The sequence below is a fragment of the Leptopilina boulardi genome, unplaced genomic scaffold (assembly GCF_019393585.1).
Source record: "Leptopilina boulardi isolate dan_hultmark-lab unplaced genomic scaffold, ZJU_Lbou_2.1 LbouV2_154, whole genome shotgun sequence".
Lineage (NCBI taxonomy): Eukaryota > Metazoa > Arthropoda > Insecta > Hymenoptera > Figitidae > Leptopilina > Leptopilina boulardi.
In genome coordinates this window covers 1,021,900-1,036,865 of record NW_026137701.1, presented here as the reverse complement: position 1 = coordinate 1,036,865, position 14,966 = coordinate 1,021,900, and the positions used below count along the sequence as shown (strand labels likewise).

The following is a 14,966-nucleotide window of genomic DNA, read 5'->3' as shown; positions in this document are numbered from 1 at the left end:
GAACGTTCAACTTCGGCAAATTTCGTCGAATCTCGTTAACTTTGATATTTCTTTTTCAATTTTCATATCAAATATATCAAAATCTGAAATAATTATATCATTTTATACAATTCTAATTACGAAATTTGAAATATTTGGTTAGAAAAATTGATAAAGAGCTTATTAAAATTTGACATTTTTGTGTTTCAATAAAAAGATTTCAGATTTCGTAAATATTATATCAAATTTTCTTTCCAACTATATTAAATATTCTTATTTTAATCTCAATCATTCTTAAAAATAGTATCGAAAATCGTTATCATGCCAAAATGTTCCGCAATTGTAACCAAATATACTAAAAAGTAACACCATAATATCAAATATTGCTACAAACTTTCTTTCCGTGTAGTCAATGAGTAATAGATCACTTTTTAAAATTGCGATGACTATTATTGTAATCAGCTTCAGAAATTTATTTATAATAGACGAGAAAAAGAATTATTTCTAAAATAACAATTCAATAAACTTATATATAGGCGAATTATGTTTAAGTTATTATGAAAAAATTCATTTAAAAATAACGTTAAAAGGAAATCTATAGCAGAATTCTATTATTAACAAACAATTATTATTTTTAGAATAATTATAAATATAATATTTATAAAATAATAATTTTATGTTAATAAACGATCTTTAATTTTTATTTTTTGATTAGATTTTAAAGGCATCATATTCATCTTACAATTTGCTAAGAAATTCAAATTGAACAAACAAATTGGGATAAATGCAAATAGAAAATAGTTGAATTTATTGACGTTATTTGTTTGGGCAGTAATCACAGTAATCACAGTAATCACATTCAGATCAATCCACTTATAAAGAAATTCGTAGTAAAAATATTTTAACAAAATTACAATCAAATACTTACAAATTTCACAACATCTTAATGACAATGAATTTTTGAAATATAAAATATCATGAAAACAAATTAACTATGACAAATACGACTATTGCAAAATTTTACGGTTTGACAAAAATTCATAAAGAGAATCTTTAATTAATAGTCCTATACGCATTTTTTAGCAAAAACAATATATGATGAATTGAAGACTGCAATTCCTCTTCCTAAGTCCCACATCATCAATAGTTTTGAATTAAAAGAAAAAATAAATGACATTGTTATTCCAGAAAATGTTGTATTGCTTTCTCTAGATGTCAGTTCACTTTTTACAAATGTTTCGTGTGACTTAGTTATTCAGAGTTTAGATAGAAGAATTTATAATATTCAATAACACAGCCACAAAAAAAAGTACCCGGGCCGGGGAATGAGACCACCATTTCTTGATGTATTTTGATACGCTGAACACGAATCTGAAGTCCGTTTAGCTCCATCACGTCAGGATTTTGACATAACCTCAAAAAACATAGCTGATTTTAAATGACAGGAGAAATTTTTAAAATAATGGCAGATTTGCTTGAATCTTGTGACTCGGGGGTTTTTGGGGTCGCTGATTACGAATTTAACGTCAGATTTATAAAATTCAAAATGTCGGATCCAATATGGCGGACGAATTTTTAAAAAGTAGTTGGATTTTTACGAAAATTGGTATCTAGGGGTTTTGGGAGTCGCTGATTACAAATTTATCGTCAGATTATTCAAATTCAAAATGGCGGATCCAATATGGCGGACGAGTTTTTAAAAAATAGTTGAATTTTTATGTAACTTGGCCGATACTGGGGTTCCGAGTCCCTGCATCGTAATACGTTTCCTACGTGTGTCTGCCATGACGGCATCAAAGCCATTATCCAGGGACTTAGCCGGATAGCGGACAAACTCCGTTGCCCACCGTCAACGCGTGGAGGTGCCCTGGATGCAGACACATGTAGAAACATAAAGATATTTGACCACCGTACTATATCTGCCATTTTACATTTGGAATAATCTGACGTTAAATTCGTAATCAGCGACTCCAAAAAAACCCCATGATACCAATTTTTGTAAAAATCCAACTACTTTTTAAAAATTTGTCCGCCATATTGGATCCGCCATTTTGAATTTGAATAATCTGACGATAAATTTGTAATCAGCGACCTCAAAAACCCCCGAGTCACAAGATTCAAGCAAATCTGCCATTATTTTAAAAATTTCTCCTGTCATTTAAAATCAGCTATGTTTTTTGAGGTTATGTCAAAATCCTGACGTGATGGAGCTAAACGGACTTCAGATTCGTGTTCAGCGTATCAAAATACATCAAGAAATGGTGGTCTCATTCCCCGGCCCGGGTACTTTTTTTTTGTGTGGCTGTGTAATCTTGTAAAATTCCTTTTGTTGACATTGTCAATTGTGTTAAATTTATTTTCGACAACACTTTTTTTTGTTTTTAATGAAAAAACTTATCAACAAATTTATGGTACACCTATGGGTTTGTTATGTATGAATTTCGTAACGTATTATTAATAAATTATGAATATTATTAATAATTTATTAATACAATATGTGAAAAAGAGTATACATTATGCAACGCAGAAAACAAATAACACTTGGTAAACATTATAAGAAATGCCTTTAGAATTTCTTAGAGCTGTTCAAATAATCATATATTAAATATCAACTTTCAATTAATAACCTAAATTTTAAGGAAGACCTATTTTAACTTTCATGAGAAAATTGAGAAACTAAGCGAGGGGCTGTTCACTGAAAATCCAATTTAACAATATTTGAGAATTCATTAAAGATTTTTAAGGATTGCTAGTCATTTTTGTAATTCCTATTTTGAAATTAAGGGAAATAGTGCTTTCATTTTATTTGAAGTAATTACTTGCAAGAGTAAGATTGCAAGAAAAATAGATTAATTGTATAATTCGCCGCCGAATTCGCTCGTATGTCTCCGTAACCATTCGTGACTCGCAACAATTCTTACTGCATGATTTAGAATTTTACTGGAATCGACGAGATTCGTTTGGATTCGCATAGTATTCGACAAATTCGAACGTCCTTTTCAATAATCGTCGGTAATCTCCAATTAAAATACAACATATTCAGAATCAAGAAATTTACATTTTCTTATGTTAATTGATGAATATTCGGAAGATACCTAGTATATTCTCTACATTACAAATCGGGTATTCGAGAGTGAACAGCCCCTCGAAACTAAGTGATTTAATTTAATACAAGAAACAAAGGATGACGCAATAAAGATTGCTGCATCCGAGGTATGTCCATTCAAACTAAACTGGAATACTACCCAATATTGCACAGGTTTCATTAAAAACATTGACAACAATAAATTTGTTAAATAAAATATACTTTTCCCCACCAAAAGTCAACTTAATAAAATCAGTTGACACACGAAGATGGAGGTCTTCCAAGTGTGGTCTCTGAGTGAGACAGGTGGAACAACCCCTTTTAGACCAGTGTTGTTTAGTGTCAGTTGTTGTTTGGGAGAGAGCTCAGTGTGGAGCTTGGAGTTTTTGAGAGTTTCGAGTTTGAGTCTCTAAGTTAAGAGACTCTTTGAAACACACCTCTAGTTTTGAGGTTGTTTTCATTTGGAGTTTTATTCTGAGTTTTATCTGAGTTCTGATTTTTGAGTTGAGATTATTTAAAGTATTTATTTTTGAGTTGAGATTTTTTGACAAGAAGAGTATTTAGTATTGAATTGTGATTTGATTTAAGAGTATTGAGTTTTACAAAGAATTGATAATTGAAGTTTTTGAATAAAGAGAATCTAATTTTTGAGTTTGATTTAAAGAATATATAAATGAGTTTTTTTGAGATCACTTAGTTCTGAATTAAGATTGAAAATAAATAGTAATTGAGTTTTGACATTTGTTTGCCATAATTGATTGAGATAAAGAGAATATTAAATAACTATAATAAATTGGAGAAATGAAATAACGTTTGAATTGAGTTACGAGGAAATCCAAAGGTAAATATACGAAAGAGTCAAGTTACTCTTAACAAATTACACACACAACACCCTTACACTTTCATTACATTCAAACGTAAAATTGTATTGAATACAGAATACTATACTATTGTAATATTTGGGTTTTTACACAATATATATTTATATACAACTATTTAAATATTTGTTTAATCCTTTCTTTCAAAAATTCCTAAACCAATTGTTCTATTAATATGGAATCTCAACCAACTCGTTAATAATAGTGAGGTAAGAAAGGGATCCACTACCTATACAATATAACTTGTCCGAAGGGCAACGTATGTTAAAGTACCAAGATCTTTTAGAGTTTTTGAAAATATCAATCTTTGATTGATATTGATAAAAACTAATTTTATAATTTTCAAAATTTATCTTTAACAGGGTTCACCAATTTCTCCTTTGTTCGCAGATATTGTCATGGATGACCTTGAGAGTAATTGTTTCAAAAATTTAAAAATTCAATTTAATTGCACACCTGCCTTTTATGTCAGATATGTTGATAACACGTTGTTATGCGTGCATGAAGATCAAGTAGACATTTTAATTGACCTTTTTAATTCTTATAATTGTAATTTAAAATTTACTTCCGAATTAGAATCAAATATTCTTGACATGACATTAATTAAAGAAAAAAACCATCTCATTACTAATTGGTTTCAAAAACCTCAATCTTCTAACAGATTGATCAATTATTTTTCTTGTCATCCAATTCAACAAAAGAGAAATATTATTTTTAATTTATTCGATAGAGCTATATTGTTATCTCATGAATATTTTCACGGTGACAATGTTAACAAAGTTACACAAATTCTTCTTCAGAACGATTATCCTTTGGAATTTATTAACAAAAATCTAAAAATAATGACATATAAGTTTAAATCTACAACATCTAAAAATAAATAAATTAACAATAAATCACCGATTTATAATAGTAACAAAAGTTTGCATCCCTTTTAATATAACAATTATATGCAACTTTCAAACACCTTGAAAGATTATAATTTATTGTCAATTCCAAAGGTTACCAAAAACCTAAGTTTTGTTGTTAAGGGGGGAACACCAGTTGTAACTTTCGAAAAATCGATTTTTTTTGTGAATTTTCTTAAAGTATACATATTTAGAAATGTGTCTGTAAATTTCAAAGTTGATCCGGTGAAAAATAAATGAGATATACAGAACACTGCAGCGGCGCGTCCCGTGGCTTCATACAAGGTGGCCAGCCATACCTGACCCTAACGACAGATGGCAGCAAATTGGCATTTTAGAATCGGCAACCACTGCGGAAGAGTTAATATATGGTCCAGGAATCGATGACTCTTTGTAACTTGGAAACAAAATTTCTTCTGAACAAAAAAAAGTAAGTTGAAACTTTGAATGCGTTTTTCTCAAAATGACATTTTCCAAGTCGGTGACCACGATTACTCGAATACCATTAAACCGATTTATTTAAAATTTAGTGTGCTTCATTTACACATATGTCTAGTTCGTGATCGAAGGACTTTTTTATATGCAAAACTTTTTTTTATATAGCTGAAAATCGACCGTATTTTTTAACGAAAATCATACTTTTGACTTTGACAGGTCGCCATTTTGTCAAATTTTTTTTTTTTAAATCCTTCGATCACGAACTAGATAATCTTATAATAAATGTAAATCAATTTCATTTTTGTATTTCAGACGAAGTATACTTGCAGAATGCTGGTCACCGCAATTCGCCTTTTTTCTTAAGGCGCCACTTCAATTGCTCATATCTCCAAAAGTTTTTGTTAAAAAATTTTTTTTTCTTTTAAATTACAGCTTTTTACATGTACTTTTAACTAATAAATAGTATTCTTTAAAAAGATTCATTGTTCTTTTGGAAAATATTCTTGTAAAAAGCATTATTTGTTGAGTTACAACTGGTGTTCCCCCCTTAAATTAGGCAGACCATACAAGAAAATGGAACCAAACTGGCATTGTTTATAAATTTAATTGCAATAATTGCCCTGCTACTTACATCGGCGAATCAAAACGCAGTTTGGAAAAGCGAATTAAGGAACACAAAAATATTAAAAACATTGAGTCTGTTGTAAATGAACATCGATCTACTCGTAATCATTCTTTCAATTTTGATGATGTTAAAATTTTAGATTTAGAACCTACCCTAGTAGAAATTTGTCGTGGATGCACTAGATTGACTCAAGTTACTTGACAGTTTTTCTCGCGGACGCTGATTCTAGCTGAACTGATAAATAACTGTGAAGTTACTGATCAGTGCTTTTTGAAAGAAATTCAAGTTGAACTTGATAATTCCACGACTCAAAGCTATCCAGTTTTTTTAATGGCACTGTCCAGTGCTGCTCGAAATTAAATTCATATCCTTGTCATGGCGGTGGCGCTTCAATAAGTCTAGTAACTGGACAGCTATGCTAGGATTTTGTGTATTGACATTTCGCTTGCTTGATTTAAAAAAATTACAACTTGTCTATAAAAATTAATAATAATAATATTAATATTCCTTTCTCAAAAAAAGACAGTGCATACAAAACACATGAAAATGTATCGAAATATCTCGGTGGTCGAAAAAATTGAATTTAAGAAAAAATGAACTTTGCTTTCCAGAGCATCTAAATCAATATTCATTTTATGAAAATCACTGTAAATTATTGTTCCACATATATATTTTTTGCATAACTTATCTTATTGCAATAAATATACACTTGCAAAATATTATTTGTTGTAAATGTTTGCCAGCTGTCATGAATCAGAAACGAACATAACCTATATTTAGTTGAAATCACTTGATTGGCCCAAGACAAAATAGCGCGCGCTTTTTTAAAATAATAAAATTTATTAAATTATAATAAAATAATTGCAATAAATTAAATTATTATGAAAATAATATTACCTTGAATAAAAAGTGTTTTTAGTTTTTAAAAAAAAATGATTAAACAATTATTATTATTTTCAGACAAATTTTACAAATATAGTAGAATATTATTTTTCTGTTTGAGTATATTATAATAATATAATAATAATAATAATAATAATAATAATAATAATAATAATAATAATAATAATAATAATAATAATAATATTATATTATATCAATAATTATTAATTTATTAAAATAATTTTATTTATAAAATTTTACATATAATTTTTGAGGATAATAAATAAAAAAAATTAGTAATTAGTTTTTTATAATTGTCTAATGTTTAAATTAAATTATAAGTAAATCATTTAAAATCAAATAAACATCTAAAATGTTTATTTGCCTAGAAAATAATAAAAATAATATGCACAAATTCATAATATTATTAGGTACAGTGAAATACGTCAAGCATTTATTCTAATATCACTGATCAGAACGGCCGAGTTGCGTAAAGCGTGCGTTTCTTTCGTTCCCGCCCAGCGGACCCGTGTTCGCTCCCCGGTAGCCCCAAGATTTTTTCGTTGAAACTGCGAGAAGTGTTTTAAGGTTTATGTTATGACATTCATATTAATATAAAAATTATAATTGTTTCAGTGTTGTTAACAGTTCAGGTCAAGATGTTGCTTCAATCGTTTTACTTATGTAAATTTTTTTTTTAAATCCAGTTTAATTGTGAATGAAAAATTACATTTTTATAACGAATTACTATATTTAGTGCAATATATTTTCTTATAATAATTTTTGTTGATAATTGGAATATTTTTTTTAATTACATAAAATAAACGTGTTTACTACATTAAATCTTATTATTAAATGAATTTCGAAATATTTAAAAGAATTAATTTGACTAGTTTTTCAAAAGTCCTATTGATAAATAATTATCAAGTTGGGCTGGATAATAACTTGATGAAAAAAGCGTGACATGACATTCGAGTTTTTAGCTAGCTGGTCAGTCAAGTAACTAGACAGACTCCAGCGCGACTAGGCAGTTCCTTTAAAATAGCTAGGACAAATTTCTACTAGGGTAATTATAAAAAAAGATTGATTTCTGAAATATTACACATTAAAGATAATAATAATACAATTAATGAAAAGGAAGACATTCAATTTCTTAGCAATACTTATTTTCCTCTATTAAGGAAATTGAAAGAATGATTTTGTTTCTGCAAACTACTCGAAGACTACTTTCTGCTTGTCCGATTGTTAATTTAACTATTTAATGTAGTCATCTTTACTACTTTTATTAGTTGCTATAACTATCCTTTTTAAGTTTTGACTTGTAAATTTTTCATCTTTTAATTATATTATAAATTGTTTAATTGCATAGTGCAGTAAAATCTACTACTAAAAGTAGTAGTTTTAATTGGAAACGATTTGTAAATTTTACATCAAAAACTTTTTTTAAGCTCATTGAATTAATTAAAATAGTAAAAAATTACTACTTAAAGTAGTAGTTTTAATCACAAAGGATTTGTTAATTCTACAACAAAAATGTTCTTAAAGCCTATTGTACCACTTTGAGTAGTAAAATCTACTACTTAAAGTAGTAGTTTTAACTGGAAACTATTTGTAAATTCAACATCAAAAATCTTCTTTAAGTTTATCGAATTAATTAAAATAGTAAAAATCTACTACTTAAAGTAGTAGTTTTAATTACAGACGACTTGTTAATTATACAACAAGAAATTTTATTGAAGCCTATAAAATCATAGAAATTAATAAAAAATTTACTATTCAAAAAGCAATTATATTAATTAAAGAAAATAATTCCTTTTACTACATTTCATATAACTGGTGAACAGTAGTTGGATTTACTACTGTTTAAATTTTGAGTTGACTACAATTCCACTTGTTTTTACTACCTTAAGAAAGTTGAATTTCTCGGGAACATTTTTTTCAGTGTATATAAAAATGTAACCTAATGTTTATTTTAAGTGCTTTAATTTGTTATTTATTTCCGACGGTAGTGTATATTGTTAATATGTGATATTAATTAATAATGAAATATCATTTGTTATTGTACACATCAGCAAAAATATGCTTTCACAGTAAATTATGAGTTATTAGTTTAATACCAATAAAATAATATACAATGCTTTATTTCATCAAAGATTTAAATAATCCATCGAAAAATTAAAATTGCAAACTTTCAAAACATGAACTAAGAAACGTTTAGTTTTATCAAATTAAAAAAAAATTTTATAATGAAAAATGAATTATTTTCATCTTTTACGGGATTAATTTAATCTGCAATTGAATATCTCATATAGTTTACTGTGATTATCAATATAATTTTTACACTTAATTTTTAAAAAATAAAGTAATACAAATTCAATAATAAAAAATAGAAAATGAAGAAATAAATAATAAGTGACACAAATGCAATAAAGTGATAAATAAAATTGTTGAAAAACAATAATGAATTATCGAGTTTTTTAAAAATAAAAGTTATTGGTTTTTTTTTTGATGAAATAAATGTTTTTATTTGTAAAACTCCAAGTAATTTAGAGACGATGTGAACTTCATGCTGTCTGCTGAACGACTGACTATACACTTCTATAAGAAAATAAATTGAACCCTACTCTAACACATAAGTGATGATGAATAGAGTATGTCAGTCGCGTTAATCAATGAAAATAATTATAAATGCACAAGCACTATAATTATTATTCGTTTTCCGTAATTACGAATCATTATACAGTCCATGAATTAACAACTCTTATATCCACAATTCTTTTTAAGCTATTATATTTTTGCACGAAGTTCAGACAACGCTAAAAACAGTAGCACGCACAATGTAAAGAAGAACACATTTAATAATCTTAAATTTTATTTCTCAAATAAATAGTTATAATAAAAAAACAATGATTAAATTATTTTATTGTTAAATATATTGTTAAAACTTTGGATAAAACGTGTTTCAAATTTTTCTTTTTAAATATTTTTTAGTTTTAATAAAAAAATGAAATAAATGATAAAATTATGTTTGAATAAATATTTTTCAAAAAAAAATTTATTAGAAAATATAATTTCACATTAATTATACAATGGTTGCTGAATTTTCGTTTAAAATATTAACATTCTTAGGAGTGTGGAGGCCACAATCTTGGACTTCAAAATGGTCAATTCGCGTTTATAATACATGCAATTTTTTTATGTTAATTTTTGAATATTACTTTGCACTAACATTCTTAATAAGTTGTTTTCAAAATATTCACAATATGGAAAATCTTTTGCAAAACATATTTTTCTTCTCTTCAAATTTTATAATAGCATTTAAAGTGACGCATGTCACTATATTTCGTGAGGAAATAATTTCCTTTATAAATATGTTTTTGGATGAAAAGTGTTTACCTCGCAATAAGGATGAAATGGAAATTTACAAAATTCTTATTGACAAAGAAAGGTAAAATGTTTGTAATAAAAAATATTTACGACAGAATATTTATCTTTTAATTATTATTGAAGTAAAATTATAATCGAAGAATTTTTAATTATTGATGACTATTATAAATATTAATTTCTATAGTAATTTTTAGATTTAATTCGCGAATTTTTGTGATATCCGCGTTTCTTACAACTACTTTATATACGTCACTACCTCTAATATCATCAGGACCAGTGGTATCATTACCCTATATCAGTTGGATTCCTTTTGATATTAATTCTAGAAAAAAATTTTGGATTGCTTATTTGTATGAATGCATTGGGGTTTATTTAGCAACTCTTATATTTTCCGCTATGGAAACCCTTCCAGCTATTATGATGCAACAAATTTGTATACAATTGGAAATTCTAATGAGTCGTCTTCTTGAAATTCCAAAATTAAAACAAAAACAATATTTGTCTTCTACTGTTTATTATGATGAGTATCAGCTACTTAAGGATTGCATAGATTATCATGAATTTATTTTTTCGTAAGTTTAAAATAGTTCGTTGTAAAGAAAAATGTATTTATTACAAAAAAAATAGAAATAAAAATATTTTCTTTTAATGGGAAAAAGAAAACATGAAAATCAAATTTCATATAGAGTGTTTTATACTAAATTGACCAGATAGCACGGAAACTTGCAGCAAGCTTGCGGCAAGCTTACCGTGCAAGCTTGTCAAGCTTGTCTGCGCCATCGAAATGTCCCGCCCAGGGCAAGCTTGCCGTGAAAGCTTGCTGTAAGCTTTCCAGGAAAGGTTGCTGCAAGTATACTAAGCTTGCTACGTAAGGTTGCAGGAGAATTTTAACAAGCTTCTGGAAAGGTTGCTGTAATTTTAAAAAAATACATTTTAAATTAAAAAAAAAATTTATTTGTTTTCTAAATTTGAAAATCCTTGTGACGTTTATTATTATTAATTATGTTCTGTTTATTTTCAATAAGTATTTTCATATTTTAAATAAATTTCATAAAATATAACAATAATAACATTGATTAATTAACAAATAAAATAGAAAACAGAAAATTTCTATTTAAAAGCATTTTGAAAAAGCCCGCCGTTTTTCAACTGTTTTTCAACTCATAAAAACTGTCGAGGGTTAAGAGTAAGATTATTTTATTCTCTGATAGTTGGTCGAGTAGGTTCTCGGTTAGGGTCTTTGGTTAGTGTCTGTCGAACCCGGGTTCAATTCCGAGTCCCCTCAAATTTGTTTCAAAAATTTTCTCGTTAAGTTTCTAAATGAAAATAAACAGGACATAATTAATAATAATAAACTTCACAAGGATTTTTAAATTTTTGAAAACAAATAAATTTTTTTTTAATTTGAAATGTTGTTGAAATTCTCCTGCAACCTTACGTAGCAAGCTTACAGCAATCTTTCACGGCAAGCTTGCCGCAATCATTCTTAGTATGCTTGCAGCAATCTTGTAGCAATCTTTCATGGCAAGATTGCAGCAACCTTTCCTGGAAAGCTTACAGCAAGTTTTCACGGCAAGCTTGCCCTGGGTGGGACATTTCGCTAGCTCAGACAAGCTTGCAGCAAGCTTGCTGCAAGTTTCCGTGCTATCTGGATAAGGATATTGTTAAAATTTAATTTTCAGAATGGAGAAAAAGTTAAATAATATTTTTGGTTTTTTAATTGCCGTGCAATTTTTTGTTTCCACATTAAATTTGTGTACGTCTGGCTATTATATGACAAAAGTGAACGTTGATAACGCACATTTTTGGTTGGCGTTATTGATTTTAAGTACGTTTGTATTTCAAATCTTTTTGTATTGTTGGTTCGGGGAAGCGATGACTCAAAAAGTTTGTAACACTTAATACAATTTTTTTCTTTTTTAATGAATGAATAATAACATTTTGTACATTCTAACTAATGAGCATGTTTTTTATATTGCAGAGTTTAGCTGTTAGTGATGTAATATACAAAATGGATTGGAATTTGTTAGGCACACGAACAAGGCACACATTGTTAATAATAATGATGCGGGCAAAACGACCAATACAACTCACGGGATCGACAATAATTATAATGTCAATTGAAACTTTTTTGAAGGTATTATTTATAATAGTAGTAAATCATTAATTCCTAATAATAAATAGATGTTGATGTATATATCTACAATAAATAATTTTTTCTTAAAAATTATTAAGAAAATGTATACAATTTTTTATAATGAAAATTATGAATATAGTGAAATTTATTTTTATTTTAATGAAAATTATTTTCCCATGCATTTTAGATTTTAAAAAGTTCTTACTCAGCTTATAATTTAATAAGGAACTCAAGTTAAATTTTTGATTACTCTACGATGGATAATTTCATCAAAAGAGTCTTCAGTTTTGGATAATATGTCGACTACGAATATTTGATATTGATGAGTGGCCTTTATTAGTTTTTTAGGTGCTAAATGATATTAAATTTTATTATATATTCTATTTTATACATAATAATTATACTGTAAAATAGAATCTATCAACTCTTCTAGTCAAAAGGTGAACTTAAAAAAAAAACAAATTTTTAACGTTGCGACGGTAATACCGTCTTTTTTAGAACTGCAAATTTATTAAAACCTAAGTAGGATCAGATTTGGATAATCAAAAATTTGAATAATAGAAATTTCAAGTGTTTTTATATAATTAAAGTACACTGAAACAAAATATTCTTGATTTAAGAGGAATCCTCTTATTTTAATGCATTTTTCTCTCTAGAATATTGTGCAAAATGATTCCTCTTATTTTAAGAGGAATATTCTCTATTTAATAATATTCCTCTTAAAAGAAGAGAAAAATACTCTCCGACTAAGAGTAATATTCTTGATTTAAGAGGATTTTCGCAAGAGGAATTTTTCTCTATTTTCAAAAATATTTCTTTTCCGTGTACACGGAAAAAATGGAATTGCTTACTTAACTAATGTTTGCTATCAAATCTATCAAAATTAGTAACCACAGCTAAATTCTTTGCTATGACAACAAAAAAGTTTGCTATGATAAACAATATCAGTCTTAATTTTTAAAAATTTAATGCCACAGCAAACTTCTTTGACCTCACAGTAAATTTGTTCGCTGTCCCTATATTAGCTAACGTAATTTGATGTGACAGCAAATAATTCGCTGCCACAGAAAATTTTTTCTGTACGTGTAAAACAATGGAACAGTTAAACTATATATATACATGTGAAGTGATCTGAAGAAAGGGATCTTAGAAGAAAATTAATTTTAGGTTATGTTTACGACAGTTTTACTTGAACTAAAAGTTTATTTTTGTTTTTGTAAAACTGAAATAAATTTTTATTGAATATTTTGAATGTAATGAAGACCTATCATTAGTTTGCATTATGAGTTGAACGTCTTTGTCCATTTTTACTTAAAAATTTCAAAATCTAACCTATAATTTTTTGCTTCTAAGGTTCCATTCTTCAGATAAAGATAAAATAAAAAATAAATTAATTTTAAGATTCGAAAAGGCAAAAAAAGTTACGATAACAGAAGTTCGGATAAAGTGTCCCAGGTGGAATATTAACAGGAGTTTTGATAATTGAGGTTTCACTGTAAATTAATTTTATCATTGAGAACAATATGTCGAAGTTATATAACACCGTCCGACATGATTTTTGACACACAAAAAAATCAAACATTTTCGGAAACTAGGACCAAAAAAAAATACCCATTTCTGTCCGTTTTGCTTGAACAAATCGTTTGTGGGTTTTAGGGGTGAAAACAACCCCTAAATGAAAACTGACAAAATATCTTTTAAAAATTATTAATATTTTATAAAACTTGGTATCTGAGAGTTTTCGGGTATTTTTTTTTTTTTGGTCATTGTTCGACATATTGTTCTCAATGGTAAAATTAAGTTTTTAATGATTTTATAATTAAATATTTTTTTTTTGTATAATTTTCTAATTTTTATTAAATTTTCAGTTCTTAAGAGGGCGGTAGTACCTTCGAAATGTTAAACATTTTTTTTTAATATCACCTTATGATTCGGAAAAATTGATAGATTCTATTTTATAATATTATTAACCGAGTTACAATTTCATTATAATACATATTATATTATGTTATTTGGAATTATTTCGTTTTTGCTTCCTCGTAGGAAGCTTTATAGTGATGACAATTTTCGAACTTCTTAAAATCAATTATTTTAATAAATTTTTAACTAATATAGTTATATTTCGACATGAGGATAACAAATGTCCGGATGTGTGTGTATGGCACCGCTTCTTGTGTACAAATTATCTCAAACAAATGTTGACGGATCGCTATGAAATTTTGTATGCTAATTCTACTTACTAATACCAAAAATCGGACACAAGGATTTCCAAAAATATCCACGCAATTTTTTTTGGGACCATTTTTTCAAAAAGTCAAAAATACATTTTTTGATAAAAAAGCTTTTTATTATAAAAATTTCACTTTATTTATTTCGAAAACGTATTTTTTGCGTTAAAACGAATCTTCTAATCTATATTAAGTTCATATTTTACTTAAATTTATAAATGAAATAATAATTTTATTTTTTCAAAAAATTTAAATTTTTTGTTTTTGTAAAAAAAATTATTTTTTTTTTCTTAATAAAAAATTTCAAAAATTTTGTAAACGTAAATTGAATTAATATTTTCTGCGAGGAAGCATAATTTTCGTGAAATGAACATCACATTTATAAATGTCCGCCCCTTCTTGTTTAATTTTAGTACGAA

The 14,966-nt window shown here is 27.2% G+C and overlaps 1 protein-coding gene across 1 annotated transcript; it reads left to right on the top strand.

Moving 5' to 3' along the window:
- Window positions 1-10,166: 10,166 nt before the first annotated feature.
- LOC127276806 (odorant receptor 94a-like) lies at window positions 10,167-12,680 on the top strand. Its single transcript, XM_051297461.1, has 5 exons — window positions 10,167-10,243; window positions 10,377-10,754; window positions 11,865-12,069; window positions 12,164-12,319; window positions 12,507-12,680. The coding sequence occupies exons 1-5, from the start codon at window positions 10,167-10,169 to the stop codon at window positions 12,555-12,557; spliced, it is 867 nt and encodes a 288-aa protein (XP_051153418.1). The 3' UTR covers window positions 12,558-12,680.
- The last annotated feature ends 2,286 nt before the right edge of the window (window positions 12,681-14,966 follow it).